The sequence below is a fragment of the Hypanus sabinus genome, chromosome 11 (assembly GCF_030144855.1).
Source record: "Hypanus sabinus isolate sHypSab1 chromosome 11, sHypSab1.hap1, whole genome shotgun sequence".
NCBI lineage: Eukaryota > Metazoa > Chordata > Chondrichthyes > Myliobatiformes > Dasyatidae > Hypanus > Hypanus sabinus.
The window spans coordinates 60,284,708-60,307,042 of record NC_082716.1 but is presented as its reverse complement, the minus strand read 5'-3'; the positions used below and the strand labels follow the sequence as shown (position 1 = coordinate 60,307,042).

The following is a 22,335-nucleotide window of genomic DNA, read 5'->3' as shown; positions in this document are numbered from 1 at the left end:
ACTTTGCCTGGTCATCAAGTTCACTGCTGAGTTGGGGACCCACCTTACAAACTATCTGCCTTCGGTTTCAGCTGACTACACCCCATAAATCCGTGGTGATGGAGGACAACCTCAAACTCACCAAACTCCCACAGAAATACCACAACAATACAAGAGAGGCCAGCACCCTGCCACCTCACAGACCACACAACTGTGCAATCAACCTCCTCCCAGCCACCACCTTCCCCAAGGTCATCTGTTCTCCCTCTCCCCTCCTGAGACCCAAGCAATGAATGACCAAAGCGCTACCTCACAGCTTCATTCAACCATTCCAGTCCCCAGTCAGTGCAGGATTCTTCTTTGTCAAAATGAAATATGAGAGACTTTGGCCCTGCGTTGACGAGAGTGGACTGAACAAGATCTCTATTAAGAACAGCTTCCCTCTCTCCTTGATGAGCTCACGCATTTAAAACACTCTGTGGAGTTCAGATTCTTCACCAGACTGAATCTACGGACCACATAGAACCTGATTCACATCCACTCATCGACGAGGGGGATGAATAGAAGACAACATTCGTAATACCTACTAGCCACTCCAAATACTTGGTGATGCCTTTCAGACTTGCCAACAGTCAAGCCATTTTTAAGCCTTCATTAACAAGATACTCTGAGACATGCTACACAGATATGTGTTCATCTACCTCGACAAAATCCTCATCTTCTCCAAGGACCCTCAAGACCATGTCTGTCACATCTGTTCAGTCCTTCCGCATTTCCTTGAAAATCAGATGTACTGCAGATTAGAAAAGTGCAAGTTCCACAACCCATTCACTGTGTTACATCCTTTCTTCCCAAAGCATAACAATGGACCCAAAGAAAGTGCATGCTGCTGTTGTATGGTCCCGACCACACTTCCTCAAACCGCTGCATCCCTTCTTGGGCTTCTCCAACTCCTATTGCCATTTCATCAGGAACTACTGCCAAAGCACCATTTCTCTCACCTTCTTCTCTAAATCAACGACCTCATGAATAACCTGGGTTGGTGCTGTGGACCATGCATTCAAGGAGCTCAAGATCCCATCCTATTCTCCGCCATGTGAACCCTTCCAGACCTTTTATGGTAGAGGTGGACACATTGGACGTGGGTGCCGGGGCTATTTTCTCTCTGTGAGGATCGGGCAGGAAAACACACCCTTGTGCCTCCTCACGCAAGTTCATTTCTACACATCGCCTCAAGGTCCGTGTGAGTAGATTTAGGATGGAGATGAGGAGGAACTGCTTTTCCCAGAGGGTGGTGAATCTGTGGAGTTCTCTGCCCAATGTATCAGTGGAGGCTACCTCAGTAAATATATTTAAGACAATGTTGGATAGATTTTTGCATAGTAGGGGAATTAAGGATTATAGGCAAAAGGCAGGTATGTGGAGATGAGTCCATGGCCAGATCAGCCATGAGTTTATTGAATGGCAGCGCAGGCTCAATGGGCAAGCTGGCCTATTCCTGCTCCTATATCTCATGTTCTTTACACAGCGTCGCTATGGAGTAGGAGACAGGAAGCTACTTGCCATTAACTGGGACTTGGAGGAATGGAGAGATTAATTAATGGAAACACCAAGCCCTTCCTGATCTGGACTGACAAACGAACCCTTATATTTATTCAATAGAACTGCCAACTCAGCCCATATCAGGCTCGCTGGGCCCCCTTCGAGCATTTCAACTTCTCCAGCTCCTGTTGACCCAGCTCCAAGCACACTAAGGTGGATACCTTGTCATGACTGTTTGACCCAGTTGAAACTGAGATCGACCCTCAGCCCATCATTCCATCCTCCCAGATATTCACCCTGATCCTCTGGGACTTTGAGAAGCTGATCTGCCAGGCCCTATAGCACAAGCCTGCTCCGGCTGACACACCTGACAACTGCATGTACATGCCGGCAGCTGTCCACTCTGAAGCACTCCAGTGGGCCCACTCCTCATCCCTCTCTGGCCATCCAGGTGCACAACAGACTCTGAATTTTCTAATATGCTGGATCTTGTGGCCTACCATGAACACAGATTTATGTCAGTTCATTGCTGCCTGCCCTCAAAATGCCCTGTCCAATTCCTCCAACCAGCAGCCCTCTAGGCTTCTGCAGCCCCTGCTGGTCCTTCAACATCAGTGGCCCCACATCACCATGAATTTCATCACAGGTATGCCATCTTCCATCGGGGCATGGTGAACATGACAGTGGTGGTCTGGTTCTCTAAGGCGGCCCGCTGTATTGCCCTCCCCAAGCTTTCATCAGCCGCTGAAACGGCAGACCTGGTTCTTCAACACCACAGCTTTCCTCAGGACATTGTGTCAGACCAGAGCCCACAATTCATCTCCCGTTTCGGGTGAGCCTCCTGCTCCCTCCTCTGCATCTTAATGAGTTTGTCCTCTGCCTTTCGTCTGTAGACTGACAGTCAGTCAGAAGGGGCCAGTCAGCAAGTGGAGAAGTTTCTGTGATGCTTCCGCACCTCTAACCCCTCCACATGGAAGAAGTGTATGCTGTGGGCCAAACTGTCCCACAATTTACCCACCTCCTCTGCTACAGGTACATCACCCAGTGAGGTGCTTCTTGGCTACCAACTCCTGTTGTTCCCCATGGAGTAGCCAACAGCTTTGGTCTCACCTGCCAGGGCCCTGGTTTGCAGATGTCAGAATGCTTGGAAAAGGGTATGGATGGCCACCCCAACTGCCAGCTGTGCCTGCTGCTGCCAGGCCACCTGCCAGTGGCCTCCAGCCAGACTACCCTGGCCTGGGGACCATATCTGGCTGTCCACCTGAGATCTGTCCCTGTGCACTGACTCCCACAAGCTCTCATCCAGGTTCATTAGTTCTTTTAAGATTACCCATCGCATCATCCCAGTCACTCACCAGCTCCAGCTGCCACCAACCCTTGGGATCACACCTACCTGTTGCCCATGGATCACCCCACCCACCTGAGCGGGCAGCTCTGCAACCTCGGATGGTTGAAGTTGGTCCAGTGTACACGGTTCACTCTTTCATGGAGTCACGTTTTGTGAACAAGTTGTGCATTACCTGGTTGACTGGGAAAGGTGAGGCCTGATGGAGGGTCCAATCCAGTTAGATCCACTGCTCATTGAGGAGTTCCACCAGACCCATCTGGATTTTCCAGGGCTGTCGGGTGCTGGCCTGTGGTGAACTACATACACCTGTCTGAACACGCCCCTCTGCTGACTGCTCCTGTGGCTCCTCCCACAGACCCCTGGATAAAGGCGGTTGGAGGCACTGCTCCTCCCTCAGTCTCCAGGATGTTGTGTGGTGGTCTCTTGTTACTAATCGTGGTTTCTTGCAGCTAATAAAAGCTTATCGTTCGCCTCCCGTCTCAGAGAGTTATTGATGGTGCATCATGGCCATAAGAGGGAGGGTCCTGTCAGGCCTACACAGGCAGGCTCCTTCCAGTCGCCTCTCAGCTAACTTGTTTCTAGTTCATCGCCTGGAGTCTATTTAAACCCAGCTCACATACACAATCCACGTTCACAAATTGGACGAGCCAGCCTCAGCCAGTTGCTCCTAGCCTTCAGCTACCTTGTTGCCTGTGGGTCTCGTACCTGTTCTCTCTTGTTTTGTAGCCCTTTGTAGCTTGTATTTTGCAGTTTTTAAAATTAAAATTATTACTGTTCACCATGAATCATCTCCACTGCTCTGCATTTGGGTCAAGCCTCCTCCACAATTCCTGACAGTAAAGGTGTTGCCACTAAGGCAAACTAAAACATCATGTCTGAATGTGCACATATTAAGTTCCTTTGTTCCCACAAAATATGAATAATAACATGTTGGGACTTTGTATTTTATTTGAGAAGAGTATACTGACTAAAGGTTAAATATTGCCTATTCTTTTTGTGAAACAATCTAATGGAAGCTTGAACAGAAAAAGTGTATGAGAAAGAAATCTAATGTTCATTCTTTTGAGCTCAGGACTGTTTTTAATATTGGAAACTTCTAAAGGTTTTGGTGCTGATCAGTGTTAGTGATTTCTGGTGAGAACGGTGTTTCACTGTTCAAGGAACTGCATGTATTCTATTTAAACAAAAAAGAAAACTATTTATTTTGAAAAATTACTTGCAAATGTTTCTTGCCTATCTAAATTTAGATATGAAATTCTATCTGGTATATATTTGGGTGCCAAGGAAGCAAAGTGGTTAGCGCGATAGCCATCTATCCATCCCCTTCCAATCCTTCGAGCTACACTGCCCCAGCAACCCCAAAACTACAGTTAACCCTAACCTAATCACAGGATAATCTACAATGATCAATTAACATAGCTGGTATGTCTTTGGATTGTGGGAGGAAACAGGAGCGCTCGGAGGAAACCCGTGTATTTCAGAGACTGCGTACAAAATGGTGCTGGAATTGAACTCCAGAATGCCCTGAGCTGTAATAGCATTGTGCTAACTGCTACACTACTGTGGCGACCGTAAGATGTAATATATCATCCCTTTAAGACGTAAACTTACAATTGGTCAAACTAATTCTGACAAAAGAAATGAAAAGTTATACCAAATTAAAAAGCTTTTCAGATAACCAAATAAAAGTAGTGAGTGTAAGGAATGGGAATATTTCAGAATTTGGCAAAGGGGGACCACGGTATTAAGAAAATAAAGGAAAGCAGAATATGAGTGAGTAACAACCCAAAAAAGAGCTTGTTTTAAAAAAAAGTAAAAGTTAATGTTTGTGTCTTGGAGACTGATGCAGTGAAGTCATATTGTTAAAAAAGGAAATGGCAGGGAAATTTAAAGAAAAAGCATGACACTAAAGATCTGGAAATAGAGGTGAACTGCAGGCTTAGATTAGATGAAAAGCTCAAAGAAATCAGCATTAATAGAACATAAATATTAGAAAAAATAAGTGCTAAATATGGATCATTTTCCAAATCCGTAAATGCGCATCTTTTAGTTTCATAGAAGGTGATAATGGAAGTTATGGATGCAGTTGTTGTCATATTTTGAAATTTCATTGATATCAGAACAGTTCCCCGAGATTAGGAGATGACAAATTCAATTGCATTATTTAAGAACAGAAAGAGAGAGAAAACAGGAAACTATAGAGCACTTTGGCTGAACTTAGTAAAAGGGAAAATAATAGGATCTACTGGTAAGGAAGAGGTAATGGGGCCTTTTGAAAATAACAATTGTTTAAGCACTGACAACATTGAATTATGAGAAGGAAATTATGTTTTACAAATTAGTTGGCATTATGTGAAATGAATACTGCTTTTCTGCTTTCCCTTTCCTTTTTAATGCCTTGGTCCTCCTTTGTTGAATAGATAAGGATCAACCAGTTGATGTGGTACATTTGGACTTTCAAAAGGGCTTTGACTTATCACGTGATATTATTAAAGAAAGCTAATGTAGAAGTAGCCATTTGGTTCTTCAAGCCTGTTTCATGATTCAATACAATCATAGTTTATCCTTTAACTTGGAAGCCATAGAAAAGGTGCAGAGGAGATTTACAAGGATGTCGCCTGGATTGGGGAGCATGCCTTATGAGAGTAGGTTGAGTGAATTCAGCCTTTTCTCCTTGGAGCGTGGAGGATGAGTGGTGACCTAATAGAAGTGTATAAGATGATGAGAGGCATTGATCATCTGGGTAGTCAGAGGCTTTTTCCCAGGACTGAAATGGCTAGCATGAGGACGCACAGTTTTAAGGTGCTTGGAAGTAGGTACAGAGGAGATGTCAATGGTAAGTTTTTTACACAGAGAGTGGTGAGTGTGTGGAATGGGCTGCCGGCAATGGTGGTGGAAGTGGATATGATAGGGTCTTTTAAGAGACTCCTCGATAGGTACATGGAGTTTAGAAAAATAGAGGACTACGAGTAACCCTAGGTAATTGTGGGCCAAAGGACCTGTATTATGCTGTAGGTTTTCTATGATCCTACGTAACTTAAAACCATATTCCTGCTCTCTTACCATGCCCCTTAATGCAATTTTGTCAAGGATTCTGCCATTCTCCTTCCTAAATATATTCAGCAACTTACCCTCTACAGCACTCAACAATGAAGAAGTTTCTACTCATCTTAATCTTAAATGTCTTAATTATGTTGTCCACTCATTTTAGATATCCCAGATAGGGGAAACGTCTCCATTGCATCCAGTCTGTCTAGCCCCATAAGAATTTTGTAAGTTCCTATTAGATGTCATTTCAGTTTTCTAAATTCTAATGAATACATTCCTGATCCACATAATTTTTCCTCATAAAGCAGTCTTGTCATTCCAGAAATGGCAACCCTACACTGCACTCTCTTAATGCCATTTTGTGTTGCTTTGGAATTCCATCATCTGCAGAACTTCTTGTGTTTATGACAAGTACATCTTGTGTAAGCTAAGGGAACTGAAACCGCACACAGTATTTCATATCTTGTACAGACCCTGTACAATTGTAGCTGAACATCCTTACTCCTGTTCTCTATCCTCTTGTTATGAAGGCCAACATACCATCTGATTTCTTATCTGATGTCTGCATTTGCATGTTTGCTTTCTTATGGCAACACAAGAGACGACAGATGCTGGAATCTGGAGCAGCAGTCTGCTAAAGGATCTCAATAGGGTTGAGCAGCATTTGTGTCCTGATGCATTGTTTTTGACCTAAAGCATTGACAGTTCCTTTGCTTTCAATGGCCAGAGTACACTCACATCTCTTTGTAAATCATCTCTTACCAACCTAACACAACTTAAATATCAAAGAGACTAATATTTAATCAAATTATGCTGGATCTCCCATGCTTTTGCCCAATTGCTCAATTTATCTAAGTTGCCTGAAAGCCTCTTTACATCCATTTCATAGTTCATGATCTCACCTAGTTTGGTGCTGCAGATATATTCAAATATTCAATTTTGTTTCTTTGTCCAAGTTATTGATATATAGTGTGAATAGCTGAACTCCATTCATTGATCACTGTATTACTTAACCGGCTATTACTTACTGCCCCAAAAAAGCTCCACAGTCCCCACCATTTTATTCTTGTTTCTGCCCTCTCTTTTCAGTCCTGATAAAGATCTTGCCCTGGAGACTTTTTATTCGCCTCCATAACTGCTGCCTGACCTGCTGTGTTCCTCCGGCATTTTGTGTATATTTTATCCTCCTCTTTGTATTGCCTATCAATAAACTTTTAATCCATGCTAATAGTTTGCCCCCAAAACCATGTACCTTAATTTTTAAAAAGCACACAAAAAATCCAAGTAACCACATCCACTGTTTCCCCTTGTTCTATGTTACTTTCCTAAAAACTCCAGTAGTTTTTCCAAACTCTGTTTTCCTTTCAGAAATACTTTGATATTTTCCATCTGGTCTGTAATTTCATCCTTTTTAATAGCCTTGAGAATGTTCACCATTTCATATGTTAAACTAATACAGTCTGTATTTCTGTGTTTTCTTGCTCCCTCCCTTGTTTAAACAGGGGAGTTGCATTTACCACCCAACAATCTATGGAATTCAGGAAAACAGTAACCAATGCATCCACTATTTCCACAGCTATGTGCTCTGGTACCCTGAGATGTAAATTAGTCTGTAGGAATTTATCAGCTTTCAATGCCATTACATTCTTTAACACTATTTCCCACTGCATCAGTCCTGATGCAGTTTCAACTCTAAATGTCAACAGTGGTTTTCCTCCCACAGATGCTGCTCCACTCACTGAGTTCCTCCAGCAGTTTGTTTGTTGCTCCCACTAATACTATTCTTTTCCTGACCTTCATTACATTTTTGATTCCTTAACATTTTAGAACTCATCCATGAAGATACATCTGAAGTACTTGTTTTATTGCTCTGCCATTTTCCCTTTCCCCATTATGAATACCTCCTTAAGCAAACAAATTAACTTAAATGCTGTTCTTCTCTGAGCAGATATAGAAAACCATGACGCATTCTTGTGTTTGGACTGCTTTTTATGCTGTATGTCAGTGATTTAGATGATGGAACAGGACTTTATTCCTCGGAGCGTAGAAGAATAAGGGGGGATTTACTAGAGGTTCACAAAATTATAAGGGGTATAGACAGAGTAAATGCAAGTAAGCTCTTTCAACTTAGATTAGGAGAGATAAATATGAGAGGACATGGCTTTAGGGTGAAAGGGGAAAGATTTAGGGGGATTTATTCACTCAGAGACTGGTGGGAGTGTGGAACAAGCTGCCATCTGATGTGGTAAATGCGGGCTCACTCTTAAGTTTTAAGAATAAATTGGATAGATACATGGATGGGAGAGGTCTGGAGGGTTATGGACTGGGTGCAGGTCAATGGGACTAGTGGAATAAAATTTTGGCACAGACTAGAAGAGCCGAATGACCTGTTTTCTGTGCTGTAGTGTTCTATGTTGGAAAGTGCATGATCATGCACTTTGGTAGTCAAAATAAATGTGCAGGTTATTATTTAAACATGAAGAAAATCCAAAAAATTTGAGGTGCAAAGGGACTTGGGAGTCCTTGTGCAGAACACCCTAAAGTTTAACTTGCAGGTAGAGTTGCTCAGGCCTGCACCCTGGAAACCTTCCATGGTGCAAATCCATGGTCTCACGAGACTAATGGATGCCTATTCTATTCTAGGTAAAATTGATGGTGAGGAAGCCAAATGCAGTGTTAGCATTCATTTCAAGAGGTCTAGAATATAAGAGCAGGGATGTGATGTTGAGGGTTTATAAGGCACTGGTAAGGTCTCACCTTGAGTATTGTGAACAGTTTTGGGCTCCTCGTCTAAGAAAAGATGTGCTGGAATTGGAGAGGGTTCAAAGGAGGTTCACAAGGATGATTCTGGGAATGAAATGGTTATCATATGAGGAACCTTTGATAGTTCTGGGTCTGTACTCACTGGAATTTAGAAGGATGGGGGGGGGGGGGGATCTCATTGAAACATTTTGAATGTTGAAAAGCCTAAACAGAGCAGATGTGGAAAAGATGTTTCCCATGCTGTGGAAGTCTAGGACAAGAGGATACAGCCTCGGGATACAGGGGCACCATTTAAAACAGAGATGCAGAGAAATTTTTTCAGCCAGAGGCTGGAGAATTTGTGGAATTTGTTACCACAGGCAGCTGTGGAGGCCAGATCATTAGGATATTGAAGGCAGAGATTGATTTGTTCTTGATTGGACGTGGCCTCAAAAGTTATGGGGAAAAGGCCAGGGAGTGGGGTCGAGGAGGGGGAGAAAGGATCAGATATGATTGAATGGCAGAGCAGGTTTGATGGGCCAAATGGCCTAATTCTGCTCCTATGTCTTATGGAAAAAGAGAATTCCCTTCCAATAGTTCAAAAGTCAATTTCTGTTGGTTGCTTTTAGCAAGGTACAAAGATTTAACCTTTGTCCCTTGTAACAAGTAACAATATTTGTTCAGTGAGTTAATTATCTCAAATCATTTCACTGAATGAGTAGTGAAAACGGTGTTCAAAGTCATTTTAAATCTCTCATTGCTGTAGTCAGAAGTTCCCATCTGTTTCAAAAGGGCAACAATCATACAAGTGCCCTAGAAGAGAAGAATGAGCTGCCTGAATAACTATTGTCCATTAGCACTCACATCTACAATGATGAAGTGCTTAGAGAGCTTGGTTATGGCCAGAATGAACTCCTGCCTCAGTAAGGACCTAGACCCTCTGCAATTTTACCATCACCACAATAGGTCTTCATACAGCAAGATGCAATTTCATTGGCTCTTCACGTGGCCTTGGATCACCTGGACAATACGAATACTTAGCTTATTGATTACAGCTCAGTATTTAACACAATCATTCCTGCAATTCTATTCAAAAAGCCCCAGAACCTGGGCCTTTGTACATCCCTCTGCAACTGGATCCTTGACTTCCTCACCGGAAGATCACAGTCTGTACTGATCGGAAATAACATCTCCACCTCACTGACAATTAACACTGCCGCATGTCAGGATGTGTGCTTAGCCCAGTGCTCTACTCTCTCTACACCCATGACTGTGTGGCTAGGCACAGCTCAAATGCCATCTATAAACTTACTAACAACACAACTTTTGTCGGCAGAATTTCAGATTGTGTCAAGAAGGTGAATAGGAGCGAGGTAGATCAGCTAGTTGAGTGATGTCGCAGCAACAACTGTGTTTCCAGCAGCAGTAAGTCCAAAGAAATGTGGGTTTCAGAAAGCGTTAGATGAGAGAACAGGCAGCAGTCCTCATAGACAGATCAGAAGTGGAAAGAGTGAGCAGTTTCAAGTTCCTGGTATCAACATCTCTGAGAATTTATCCTGGGCTCAACATTTTAATGCAGTTACAAAGAAGGCATTACAGCAGCTATATTTCATTAGGAGTTTGAGCAGATTTGGTATGTCATCAAAGACACTCAAAAATTTCTACAGCTGTTCTGTGCAGGACATTCTAACTAGCTGCATCACCATCTGGTATAGTGGGAGGGTGCTACTGCACATGATCAAAAGAAGCTGCAGAAAGTTGTGGACTCCATCATGGGCAGTAGCTTCTGTAGCGTCCAGGACATCTTCAATGAGCGATACCTCATAAAGGTGGCATCTATCATTAAGGACCCCCATCATCCAGGACATGCTACCATCTTCTCATTGCTACAGTCTGGAAGGAGGTACAGTGGCCTGAAGGGACACATTAAATAATTCAGGAAGTCTCTTCCCCTCTCCCCTCTGCCATCATATTTCTGAATGGACAGTGAATGCATGAACCTTACCTCATTGCAATACATATTACGTATTGCATTGTACTGCTGCTGCAAAACAACAAATCTTACAACGTATGCTAGTGATATTAAACCTGATCTGATGCTGATACTTTGCATCAACAAATAATTCAAAGCTGTGCTTTTTCATTTAGTCACTGTGACTATTATACAATAGTATCACTTTTTGGCAGCTATTTCCTGGTCCTGCAGTAATTTCACACATAGTTCACACCTCACTATAATGTGTTTATTTATCCACTTTTAGGATTTGGTAAAGCGACACTCTTTATTGCCCGTCGCTCAGTTCCTTTGAAATGGTGGCGGCAGGCTGCCTTGTTGAACTTGTACTCAGTGGCAATTTTATTAGATACCTCCTGAACCTAATAAAGTAGCCATAAGGTGTATGCCCATGGTCTTCTGCTGCTGTAGCCCATCCACCTTGAGGTTCAAAGTGTTGTGCATTCTTCTGCAAACCACTGTTGTAACGTGTGGTCATTTGAGTTACTGATGCCTTCCTGTAAGCTTGAAATAGTCTGGTCATTCTCCTCTGACCTCTCTCATCAACAAGGCATTTTTTCCCACAGAACTACCATTTACTGGATGGTTTTTGCACCATTCTCTGTAAACTCTACAGACAGTTGTGCATGAAAATCTCAGATGATCAGCAGTTTCTGAGAAACTCAAACTACCCCACCTGGCACAACAATAATACCATAGTCAGAGTCACTTAGACCATGTTTCTTCCCCATTCTAATGTTTGGTCTGAACAACAACTAAAGCTCTTGACCATGTCTGCATGCTTTTCTGCATTGAGTTGCTGCCACATGACTGGCTGATTAGATAACTGCATTAACAAACAGGTATACCTAATAAATTGGCCACTGAGTTTATTTTGGTACTAACATATAGTGTTAACATAGAGCAGAGAACAGTACAGCACAGTTCAGGCCCTCTGGCCCACGATGTTGTACTAACCTGCTTAAACCTACTCTGTAATCAATCCAATCCTCCCTTTCTACTCAGCCCCTTAACCCCAATCTGTAGCAGATTGGTGGCAGAAAGGATTGTCAGCAGATGATTTCAAATTCAAGTTCAAGGTTATTGTCATTCAGTCATATACATGTATACTGCCAAACAAAACTTAAGTTCCTCCAGACCAAGGTGCACAACACAGTACGTATGACTCATACACAATACATAATGTAACACATCATGTAAGTTAATCAAAAGTAAAGTATATTCCAGAGGATTGACATTTAGTAAAAGGTATATTTATGACACAAGTTTAAAAGTAATAAGTATAACACTATTGGTGCCTCGTATATGATGAGACCCGGATGGTGGCAGGGAGTTTAATAATCTCACAGCCTGGAGAAAGAAACTGTGTCCCACCCTAACAGGCATTGTTCTAATGCTATGATACCTCCTTCCTGATGGTAGGAGTCAAGGAGGTTGTTGGACAGATGGGAAGGACCTATGACAGTGCTAAGGAGCTGAATGTGGATGGCTGGAAGAGAGACCCTGATGATCTCAACAGCTTATGCAATCCTTTTTAGGGTCTTGCAGTCAGATGCCTTGCAATTCCTGTACCAGACAGTGATGCAACTGGTCAGGAGATTCTCCTTGGTGTTCCTGTAAAAATTGGATTAGAATGGGAGGGGGAGTTACTTGCTTCAAGGTTCACAGCCTCTGATCTACTGTTGGTATTTCTTGTCAAGTCCAGTTAAACTTTTGGTGAATAGTGACCCCTGGATATTGATAGTGGGCGATTGAATGCATTGCACTATTGAGAGTTATTGCAATATTGGCTGGGAACCTGGTGATATTGATCACATCTATGTCCAATTGCAACTCCTTCTTGGAAGTTTACTTTCATTCCCTAAAATGTAAGCGTACTGCATTATAAAGACCATAGGACCATAAGGCATAGGAGCAAAATTAGGCTATCTGGCTCATCAAGTCTGCTCTCCCATTCAATCATAGCTGATCCTTTTTTCTTCATCTCTGCCTTAAGTACACCCAACAATCTGGCCTCCATAGATTCACGTGGCAACAAATTTCACAAATTCACCACCCTTTGGCTAAAGTAATTTCTCTGCATCTCTGTTTTGAAAGGGTGCCCCTCTATCCTGAGTGTGTGCCCTCTTATCCTAGACTCTCCCACCATGGGAAACATCCTTTCCACATCTACTCTGTCTACACCTTTCAAAATTCGAAAGGTTTCAATGAGATCCCACCCCACCCCCATCCTTCTGAATTCCAGCGAATATAGACCCAGAGTCATCAAATATTCCTCATATGATAACCCTTTTATTCCTAGAATCATCTTTGTGAAACTTCTCTGGAATGCTAGCACATCTTTTCTAAGATGAGGGGCCCAAAATTGTTCACAATACTCAAGGTGAGGCCTCACCAGTGCCTTATAAAGCCTCAGCATCACATCCCTGATCTTGTATTCTAGACCACTTGAAATGAATGCTAACATGGCATTTGCCTTCCTCACCACCAACTCAACCTGCAAGTTAACCTTCAGGGTGTTCTGCAAAAGGACTCCAAAGTCCCTTTACATCTCAGATTTTTGGATTTCCTCCCAACTTAGAAAATAGCCCACACATACTACCAAAGTGCATGACCATGCATTTTTCAACATTATACTTCATTTGTCACTTTCTTGCCCATTCTCTTAATCTGTCTATGTCCTTCTGGATCCTACCTGTTTCCTCAACAGTACCTGCCCCTCCACCAATCTTCATATCATCTGCAAACTTGGCAACAAAGCCATCTATTGCATCATCTAAATCATTGATATACAGCATAAAAAGAAGTGGTCCCAACACCAACCCCTGCAGAAAAGCACTAGTCAGTGGCAGCTAATCAGAAAAGGATCCTTTTATTCCCACTTGCTGCCTCCTACCAATCAGCCAATGCTCTAACCATGTTGGTAACTTTCCTGTCATGGGCTCTTAACTTGGTAAGTCACATCATTTGTGGCACCTTGTCAAAGGGCTTCTGAAAGACCAAATGTACAATATCCACTGCATTCCCTTTATCTAACCTACTTGTAATCTCTTCAAAGAATTCCAACAAGTTCATCAGGCAGGATTTTCTCTGAAGGAAACCATGCTGACTTTGTATTATCTTGTCCTGTGTCACCAAGTACTCCATCACCTCATCCTTAACAATTGATTCTCACATCTTCCCAACCACTGAGGTCAGGCTAACTGGTCTATAGTTTCCTTTCTGCTTCCTTCTTCCTTTCTTAAAGAGTGGAGTGACGTTTGCAACTTTCCACTCCTCTGGCACCATGCCAGAGTCCAATGATTTTTGAAAAATCATTCATAATGCTACCTTTTTCAGAGCCTTAGGGTGCAGTTCATCTGGTCCAGGTGACTATAGCATCTTTAGGTCTTTCAGCTTTTTGATCACTTTCTCTCTTGTAATAGTAACTTCACCCACTTCTCTTCCTTCGCACAATGCAATATCAGGCATATTGCTAGTGTCTTCCCCAGTGAAGACTGATGCAAAAGTTCATCAGCCATCTCCTTGCCCCGTTATTATTTCTCCTGCCTCATTTGCTAGCGGTCCTATATCCACTCCCATTTCTCTTTAATTTTTAACATACTTGAAAAAACTTTTAATGGTGAATTCCTCCCTCCCATTTTTGAAATGAATAGAGATAAATATTGGTATCCATGTGTCTTCTTAACAATGGATTAATTTACACTTTAGTGATCTGATAACTGATATGTCATTAAATTGATTTATTTTGTAGCCTTTAAATAAACAAGCACAATTCCAGTTGGACTAGCTGTCAAATGCTCCCATCTCACTGTCAGTTGAATCACAGTGATGCATCACTCATTTCTGATTGAGAAGTCTGTGGGTTAAGCACCACAGAAGATTTGAATGCAAAATATCTGGATTGACACCCAGCTATGCTACATAGCTGGTGGTACTGTCACTCAATCAAAACAGACATTTTTTTCTCTGAGAGAGTGTTGACCCAAAACATCACCCATCTCTTGGCTGACAGATGTTGCTCTACCTACTGAATTCCTCCAGCAAATGGTTTGTTGGTCCAGATATTTTGTCCCTTCTGAAACTTGATCAGCTATTTAAGGCAGAGGAAATTTCTAATGAAAGGAAATTACCTTTCCTTAGTAGTTAAATAATGGAGGATACCTCTAACAATTAAAACAACTTTTCACCATGTACACCCAAGAGCACCATCTCACCTCATCATTCTGAGATGGGCTCCACACAATAGAAAGAATTTTTCGTCTTTAGAGTGGGTAGGGGTTGATTCACACGTAGGAATAGAGAGAAAAAAAATCAAAAATGTGGGCATTTGAAAGTGCTTTTCAAAAGGATATTTAGAGTGGCATGGAATATGTGTCAATATAACAGATGTGTTTAAGTTAATGAGGGATGGACAGGATAAATGGGAAAAGGAATTTTAAAATAATTACACCATGGCACGATAACGCAGCAGTTAGCATAGTGCCATTACAGTGCCAGAGACAAATCCAGCAGCATCTCTAAAGAGTTTGTACGTTTTCCCTATGACTGCAAGGGTTTCCACCCACATTCCAAAGATGTGCAGGTTAGTAGTTTAATTGATCACATGGATATAATTGGGCAGCACAGACTGATTGAGCCTGTTACTGTGCTGTATCTCTAAATAACGGTAAAAGTGATTGTAGTAAATCAAAATAAAATCATTCTTTTGCTCATCCATCCCTGCTGTAAAGGTACAAATGGAACTGGCATCATGCTCTTTGTTTTTATACTTTTGTCAGACAATCCAAGTTTGACAAAGTCGTTAATAATCACAAGTGGAGCTCTTGCAGAACATGATGGTTTAATCTCTCCAAAGGTATTGGCAGAGCCTGGAATTTGTCCCATTTCAGCTTTCCACAGTGCCCCAATTACAACTTAATATTGCTTTGATACCACTTGTATGGAGTAGGTGACCACTTGGGTTCTTTTCACATGTGGGTTGGTAAGTTAATTGGCACTGCAAATTACTCTGAGCGTGTATGTGTTAGAATCAAGAAAAAGCTGCTTAGATGCATTTTTCTCTTGCTGAGCCTTACCAGTTAAGTACAATATAATATTATAACTGCCAAAGGTACCAATCAGATTCTAGTTCAGTATTATTCTGGTATAATTATTTAATGTAGGTTTGGCTTTCCATGCAGACTCTGTTTTTAAAATAGGCTTTCAGTTATATTTTTAAACTATTAGTAGTAGTAGGGGGTTTCCTACAGTACACGCCACCGATGTCAACGAATCTCAAAACTAGAATGTTACTGGGCCGCCTTGTGGGGCGAGTGGCTTAATTCGCGATACACGGACAGGGAAACGCATCGACAACCAGGTGATTGTTAGCAGTGGTCGCGCTGCTGGGAAGAGAGCCGTACCACGGCACAGACGGGTGTCAAAAAAAGGTGACTGCTTCTCTTTACGAGCATTTCTGGATTCTTAACGTTGTTAGAAACCACCGATAATTAGACTGAGGAAACATTTAAAAACCTTGTATTTGGCAACAAATGTGTGACGCTGCATAGAGTTTACAGCGAGAAGAGCGAGAGAGATTCTCCCCTGCTGGTACATGGTTGATTCCAGATCGCTGAAACCCTGAATCCGTTTCGGCTACATTGTTGCCACATCACTGCCGGGTTAAAGGGTTGCAAGCTGAAGTTTCCCCTTTTGAAGACATTGTGCCCAGGAAATTCATTTTACGGGATGTAATTTAATCCAGTATTGGCATGGACAATCTCTTTCAGTCCGTTCCGTTACTCGGCGGCGGCCGCTTTGTTGAGACGCAAGGGGCGGTGCCTCTGCTCTGCCTCCATCTCTGCCAGGAGCGCTGAAGACGAGGAGTATGACGGTGTGATGATTTGTTCTCCCTCGGGTTGTGACATGGCCGAAGTTACGGCGGCAAGAGAAGACCTATTCTCACAACTTCTCCGGTGTCTCAACGGGCAAGAGAATTCTCCCGAATAACGCGGACGACAGCGCATTCGGCGGCCCCGTTTTATTTGTCCCTTCGTTGATTGGAATGGCATAAGCTGATTTGAATCCTGAATATTCCCAACACTCAGATACCTGGAGGGTTGGAGAGAAAACCAATTTGTGGAAATGCGCAAAGCACAGTTTTGGATTTGCCGGAATTAGATTTTATTTATTGGGAATCGCTTGACTGAGAATATAAATATATATTAGGAAGTTATAAGAAGAGCTGGTTTATAATTAATATTTTATTGCAGAGTATTTATGTTTAATTGAAATATTCAAAGCCGTGATGTTCATATGGATGTGAGAGGGCGCCTCCATATACCCTGAGATGGTTCCGGATAGCGCCCACACTGCGTTTTATCTGAACTGGGGCCAGGAGAAAAACCATTCATCAAACTGAACTGCAAATAAAACCGAAAGAGGAATTTGCACGTTGATTTCCTCCTGACATTATTTGAGACTTCTAAAGGATTAATTTATGTTAATAGAAACTAGTTAACTTTGTAACTATTATTGAGAAACATGAACAAACGGTGAAACATTGACTAAGGTGGTGACGTTTCAGTTTAAATTTTAATAGTTGGCTGTGTAATCAACTCTATAGTGGGCACCAGAATGAAGGAGGTTTGCAGGATTTGTGCCCGTGAGCTGTATGGTAACCAACGACGATGGATCTTTCACACAGCTTCCAAGCTAAACCTGCAGGTCATTCTATCCCATGTACTGGGCAAAGAGATATCCCGAGACGGGAAGCCTGAGTTTGCCTGCAGCAAATGTGCTTTCATGTTGGACCGAATCTACAGATTTGACACAGTCATTGCAAGGATTGAGGCACTCTCCATTGAGCGTCTACAGAAGCTGCTGGTAGAGAAAGACCGCATCAAGCACTGCGTTGCCAGCCTTTATCGTAAAACCAATGAAGAACCAAGTATCGACGCCAAAGGAGAGGACATTGCTGCGGACGTCCCAAACCTACCTGATGTCCGATACCATGCTCTACTGCAGGATGATTTCGTCTACTCTGGCTTTGAGTCATGGACAGAACATGGGGAGGAAGCTGTAGATAGTCACAGCTGCCAGACTTCGGAGAGCACAACCTTCAAATCCCGAAAATGTCGTAGCTGCTCAGCCTTGCGTGTGACCGATGCAGACTATGAGGCAGTTTGTAAGGTCCCTCGGAAGCTGGCAAAGACTTGTGATCTCTCTGCCAAGTGTGGAAGTGTTACAGTAGGCAGTGTAACTGCTGAGGAAGGACTCTCAATGCCAGTCATTCATGAAACTATGTCTATGGGACCAAGTGAATCTAGGACTTCAATCTATGCTGACTCTCTGGACAAAATATCACCAGCTTCTTCTGTGGAATCTCTTGGAACAGCAGTAGAATCCTGCCCCGCACCCCATAGCAATGTGACACAAGGAGAAAAAAGTGTGAAAGATGACAAAAGTCCTAAATCAGATTTTTCTGATGGTCCAGCACCAATTCCTGCTATGCAGCCCCTTAAACTGGACTTGGTACTAAGTTTAGTGAATAATGTTGAATACAGACCAGTGCAAAGTCCAAAAGGCAGCAAGTTACCAATTCATGTTAGGGCAACACCATCGGGCTCTCAATCAAGCGGTAGTTTGTGCGAAGGGATGTTCAGATCTCACCTGCAAAGCAGTAGCTATGAATTAATTAGTAAATACTTGGAGCCTCCTAGAATGAACCTGGGCTTCGATGATATGGCAGATCTTGAGGACCTCCTGCAGGACATGCTTGATGAATATATTCCCATTCGCACACAGGTACTTGAAGAATGACTTAACGTTCATTTTTCCCTCATCTCAGTGTTCTGTAAGTTATTTTGCAGCAGTCAATAGAAGCAGACCCTACCCTTGCAGACATTTTTTTCAATAACATTGTCACACAGATTTTTGATAACTGTAAACTGAGCTTTTCTCTTCTTCATCTTTCCCGCTGAGATCCACTCCAAGAACAATTGTGAATCTGAAACAAATTGGGCGTTGAGTTGCACCAATGTCGTGGGCAAATTGTTTCCGTCTGTTGTAATAAGTTTCTTACATGAAAAATCGATACAGTTGATCCATTGAAAGATCAACACAGTTAAATCACAGAATGGTACTATATAAGCAAGTTTGCGAAGTATTATAAAAATCTCTAACTGTAGTTGTTTCACTGCATTGCAATCCTCCTTTGAAGGGTCTCGGCCCGAAACGTCGACAGCACTTCTCCCTATAGATGCTGCCAGGCCTGATGTGTTCCACCAGTATTTTGTGTGTGTTGTTGCACCATAATAGTGTAGGCTTTTGTGCAATTGAAGTGTCCTAGATGTTGTTTTCTAATCCTAGTGACTGAGGGCTTGGCACAGTTTAAAATACTGCATATAATTGATGCTCAGTATTTACACTCTGCGGCCACTTTATTAGGTACATAGGTACACCTGCTTGTTAATGCAAATGTCCAATTATGTGGCAGCAGCTCAATGATCAAAAGGTTCAGTTGTTGTTCAGACCAAATGACAGAATAGGGAAGAAATGTGATCTAAGTGACTTTGACTGTGGAATGATTGTTAGTGCCAGAGGGGTAGTTTGAGTATCTCAGAAACTGCTGATCTGGGATTTTCACACTCAACACTCTCAAGAGTTTACAGAGAATGATAAAAGAAACAAAAAAAAAACATTCAGCGAATAATGGCATTTCTGTGGGGAAAAAACATCTCCTTAATAAGAGAGGTCAGGGGAGAATGGCCAGATTGGTTCAAGTTGACGGGAAGGTGTTAGTAACTCAAATAACCACTCATTACAACAGTGGTGTATCTCTGAATGCATAACACTTTGAACCTTGAAGTGGATGGGCTACAGCAGCGTGAACATACACCCGGTGGCCACTTTATTAGGTACAGGAGGCACCTAATGAAGTGGCCACTGAGGATAGTTTGACGTAAATAAACAAAATTGTACTTGAGTCATGTTGGTACTGGAGAATTGAACTCTGGCTGCAGTGCTATTTATTTTTCTTTTACTCTGTGTTATCGCAGTAAGGCAAGTAGAGTTGGCACTATTAGCTGGGGGACTTTCTAAACAAGAGTTCTGAAGTTCTTGAGGCTTGAGCTAAAAATCTGGCCTCTGCCGACTGAAACCTCCGTACAGCAAGGTGTAGCTTCCTGTGTCTGGTGCTCACTAGTGCTGTTTTCTTGAGGATCTTGCCCTTTTGAAATAGATTCAGATTGTTCAAACTCATTTCATACTTCCCGAGGATAGAGGACCTGCCTTTTGATGGGCTTTGATTAGAGCCTAAGAATCAATCATGCAAGGGAAAACCCTAATTCACTGTTACATGGTTTCTGTAGACATATTTGACCTGTTAAGCATTTCCATAGTGAATTAGATCAAATCTGTGGAATTCCAAGATCTATATGATTCAAAGCACAGGAGCCTGTATTGTTAGTCTAAGGGAGTTCTGACTGTTTTTTTAAGTTCTTTGATATGTTGAGCATTTCCAGCTATTTATAAAAATGAAAAAGATAAGAGCACTAAGTGAAGCTGCTTTTATAACGGTAGCACAGATGAATGACAGTTGTCATTTTCTGGTGTTTTGGTAGAAGGGTCTCCGCTGCACTTGCTGTTTAAGAAGTAAATGACAGGCTGTGAGCACCTTAACAAATTAAGTAACAATCTAGTTCCAATAATATGCTTTTAACCTATTTTTCCACACATCTATTTATTAAAGGGCATAATGCATAATTTGGACATGGCTGGACCCAGGCTAGGTAGACAAATGGCATAACATTCAAGAATATTTGATTTTGAAAATTATTACATTGATATTTTTATCTCTTTTTCCTTTTTTTCAGTCAGTGTTCCTTCAGAATAGAGAGGAGTTCCAAGTATACCCCAAATCCGACCCAGCAGCACTGAATGCCTGTGGGTTAACTGATGGTTAAGTGGGGTGGGCAAGGAGCTGGGGTTGAAAGAAAAAAAATTGATATAAATGCAAAATCTTTCCTGCATCTGAGAGAGTTGCTGATAAGAGGTTTTTATAAGTAGAAACTGAAATTAACACCTTCTAGTGCACCTTTTGGACACTTTCTGTTCATAACTCTTTACAATGGGGCCAGCACAGTAGCATGGTGGTTAGTGTAACGTTGAAACAGCACCAGTGACCCGAGTTTAATCCCGCTACTGTCTGTAAGAAGTGTGAACATTCTCCCTATTACTGTGAGGGTTTCCTCCAGGTGCTCCAGTTTTCTTCCACATTCCGAGGATGTACGGGTTAGCAGGTTGATTACACATGGGCATAATTAGGTGGTGCAGGCTTGTTGGGCCAGAATGGCCTGTTACTGTACTGTATCTCTAAATAAATAAATATAAATAATTACAGATCTTTTCAGTAAGCCTCTGGTGCAAATGCTGTGAGATAAACAGTGTATTGATTAGAACAGAGCTCTTTGTTAGGTAATTCAAATCATTCGTTGCATTTTAAAATGGTACCTGGTGCAGTGACATTTATGAAGCAATTACTGCTGGTGGTGCCCTTCAGCGTATTCTAAATTTTCAGTCAACCTACTGTTTACATGACAGAGATGAAGAGATAAGTATCTCTATCATGCTGGCACACACAACTGCAATAGGATAGGAATCATTGGGGTTTTTAATGGTGGTCTATTCAATAGATTTGGCACAGTCTAATTTGTTGACTGTTCTTTAGTGTGCAAGAAAGGGAAACTGCTTGATTGAAAACAACCCAGTACCTGTACTCACAAACAGGTTGGCATCTTTCTGTTATTCCAATAGCAAAGGCCTATTGAGGTTATGGTTCTCACCTGCTGAGCACGCAGGTGTGTATTCTTTTTTTGTGTATCCGTGTCCTCCGATTAAATATTGCATAACCCCTCCCCCAATGCACCATTTACTGTGTCCCTCACTCTACAAATTATCTACTGAAAACGTTGTTGATGCTGAAGAACTCTTTATGTTTCAAGGGGACTCAGCTGTGGGGGAAAAGCCCTACACCCCAACCATAGAAAATGCTGTGAACATTCAGCAAATTGGGCTACATTTGTGAAGAAATTTTCAATCACCTGAATTTGAGTTTGAAATGAACCAGTGGTCTTTCAGCAACACTGCTACAGAAGTGGTGTAATATATTGTTTATATTACACGTTCTGCCTTGTGGGTAATATTGTTTTGGGTTGGTCTTCCACTGCGACTGTAACTGTATGAGTCGTGAAACAAGTAGGTTGGAATGTGGGTGGGGTAATGGGCAACAGGTCAGCTCTGTTTATTAAGCTAATTCTCACCATTCTAACTAACATAATGAAACACCTCAGCTGTTGGGATATTTTGTGATGCTATGAGCTTAAAAATACTGCTGATAATTTTATTTCATCAGAATCAGATTTAATGTAATTGAGGTGTCGTGAAATTGGCTGTTTTGTGTTGGCAGTACAGTGCAAAACAAAAATGATTATAAGTTACAATAATAAAATAAACAATACAGAAGAGGAATAGTGAGATAGTGTTTATGGTCTGATAAACCATCTGACTTGCAGTCCCTGTTTACATATTAATATTACTTGTATAGTAATGTTAAAGCCACATGCTTTATGTTCCTTAACATAAATGACACTGCATTGCCCAGCACCTTATACATTTTTAA

The 22,335-nt window shown here is 42.0% G+C and overlaps 1 protein-coding gene across 8 annotated transcripts in view; it reads left to right on the top strand.

Moving 5' to 3' along the window:
* pde4dip (phosphodiesterase 4D interacting protein) overlaps positions 1-22,335 on the top strand; it is a 417,345-nt gene that overhangs the window by 261,459 nt on the left and 133,551 nt on the right. For 3 of the 8 annotated variants that reach the window (XM_059984443.1, XM_059984442.1, XM_059984441.1), the window contains exon 1: positions 15,941-18,461. The exons of 2 other annotated variants lie outside the window; for them this stretch is intronic. In XM_059984443.1, coding sequence (XP_059840426.1) covers positions 17,292-18,461 — 1,170 coding nt within the window. In that variant the 5' untranslated portion in view covers positions 15,941-17,291. Of the gene's footprint in view, positions 1-15,940; positions 18,462-22,335 lie in introns of those variants that run through there. 3 more of the 8 variants (XM_059984445.1, XM_059984444.1, XR_009514772.1) reach the window with 2 other exon arrangements.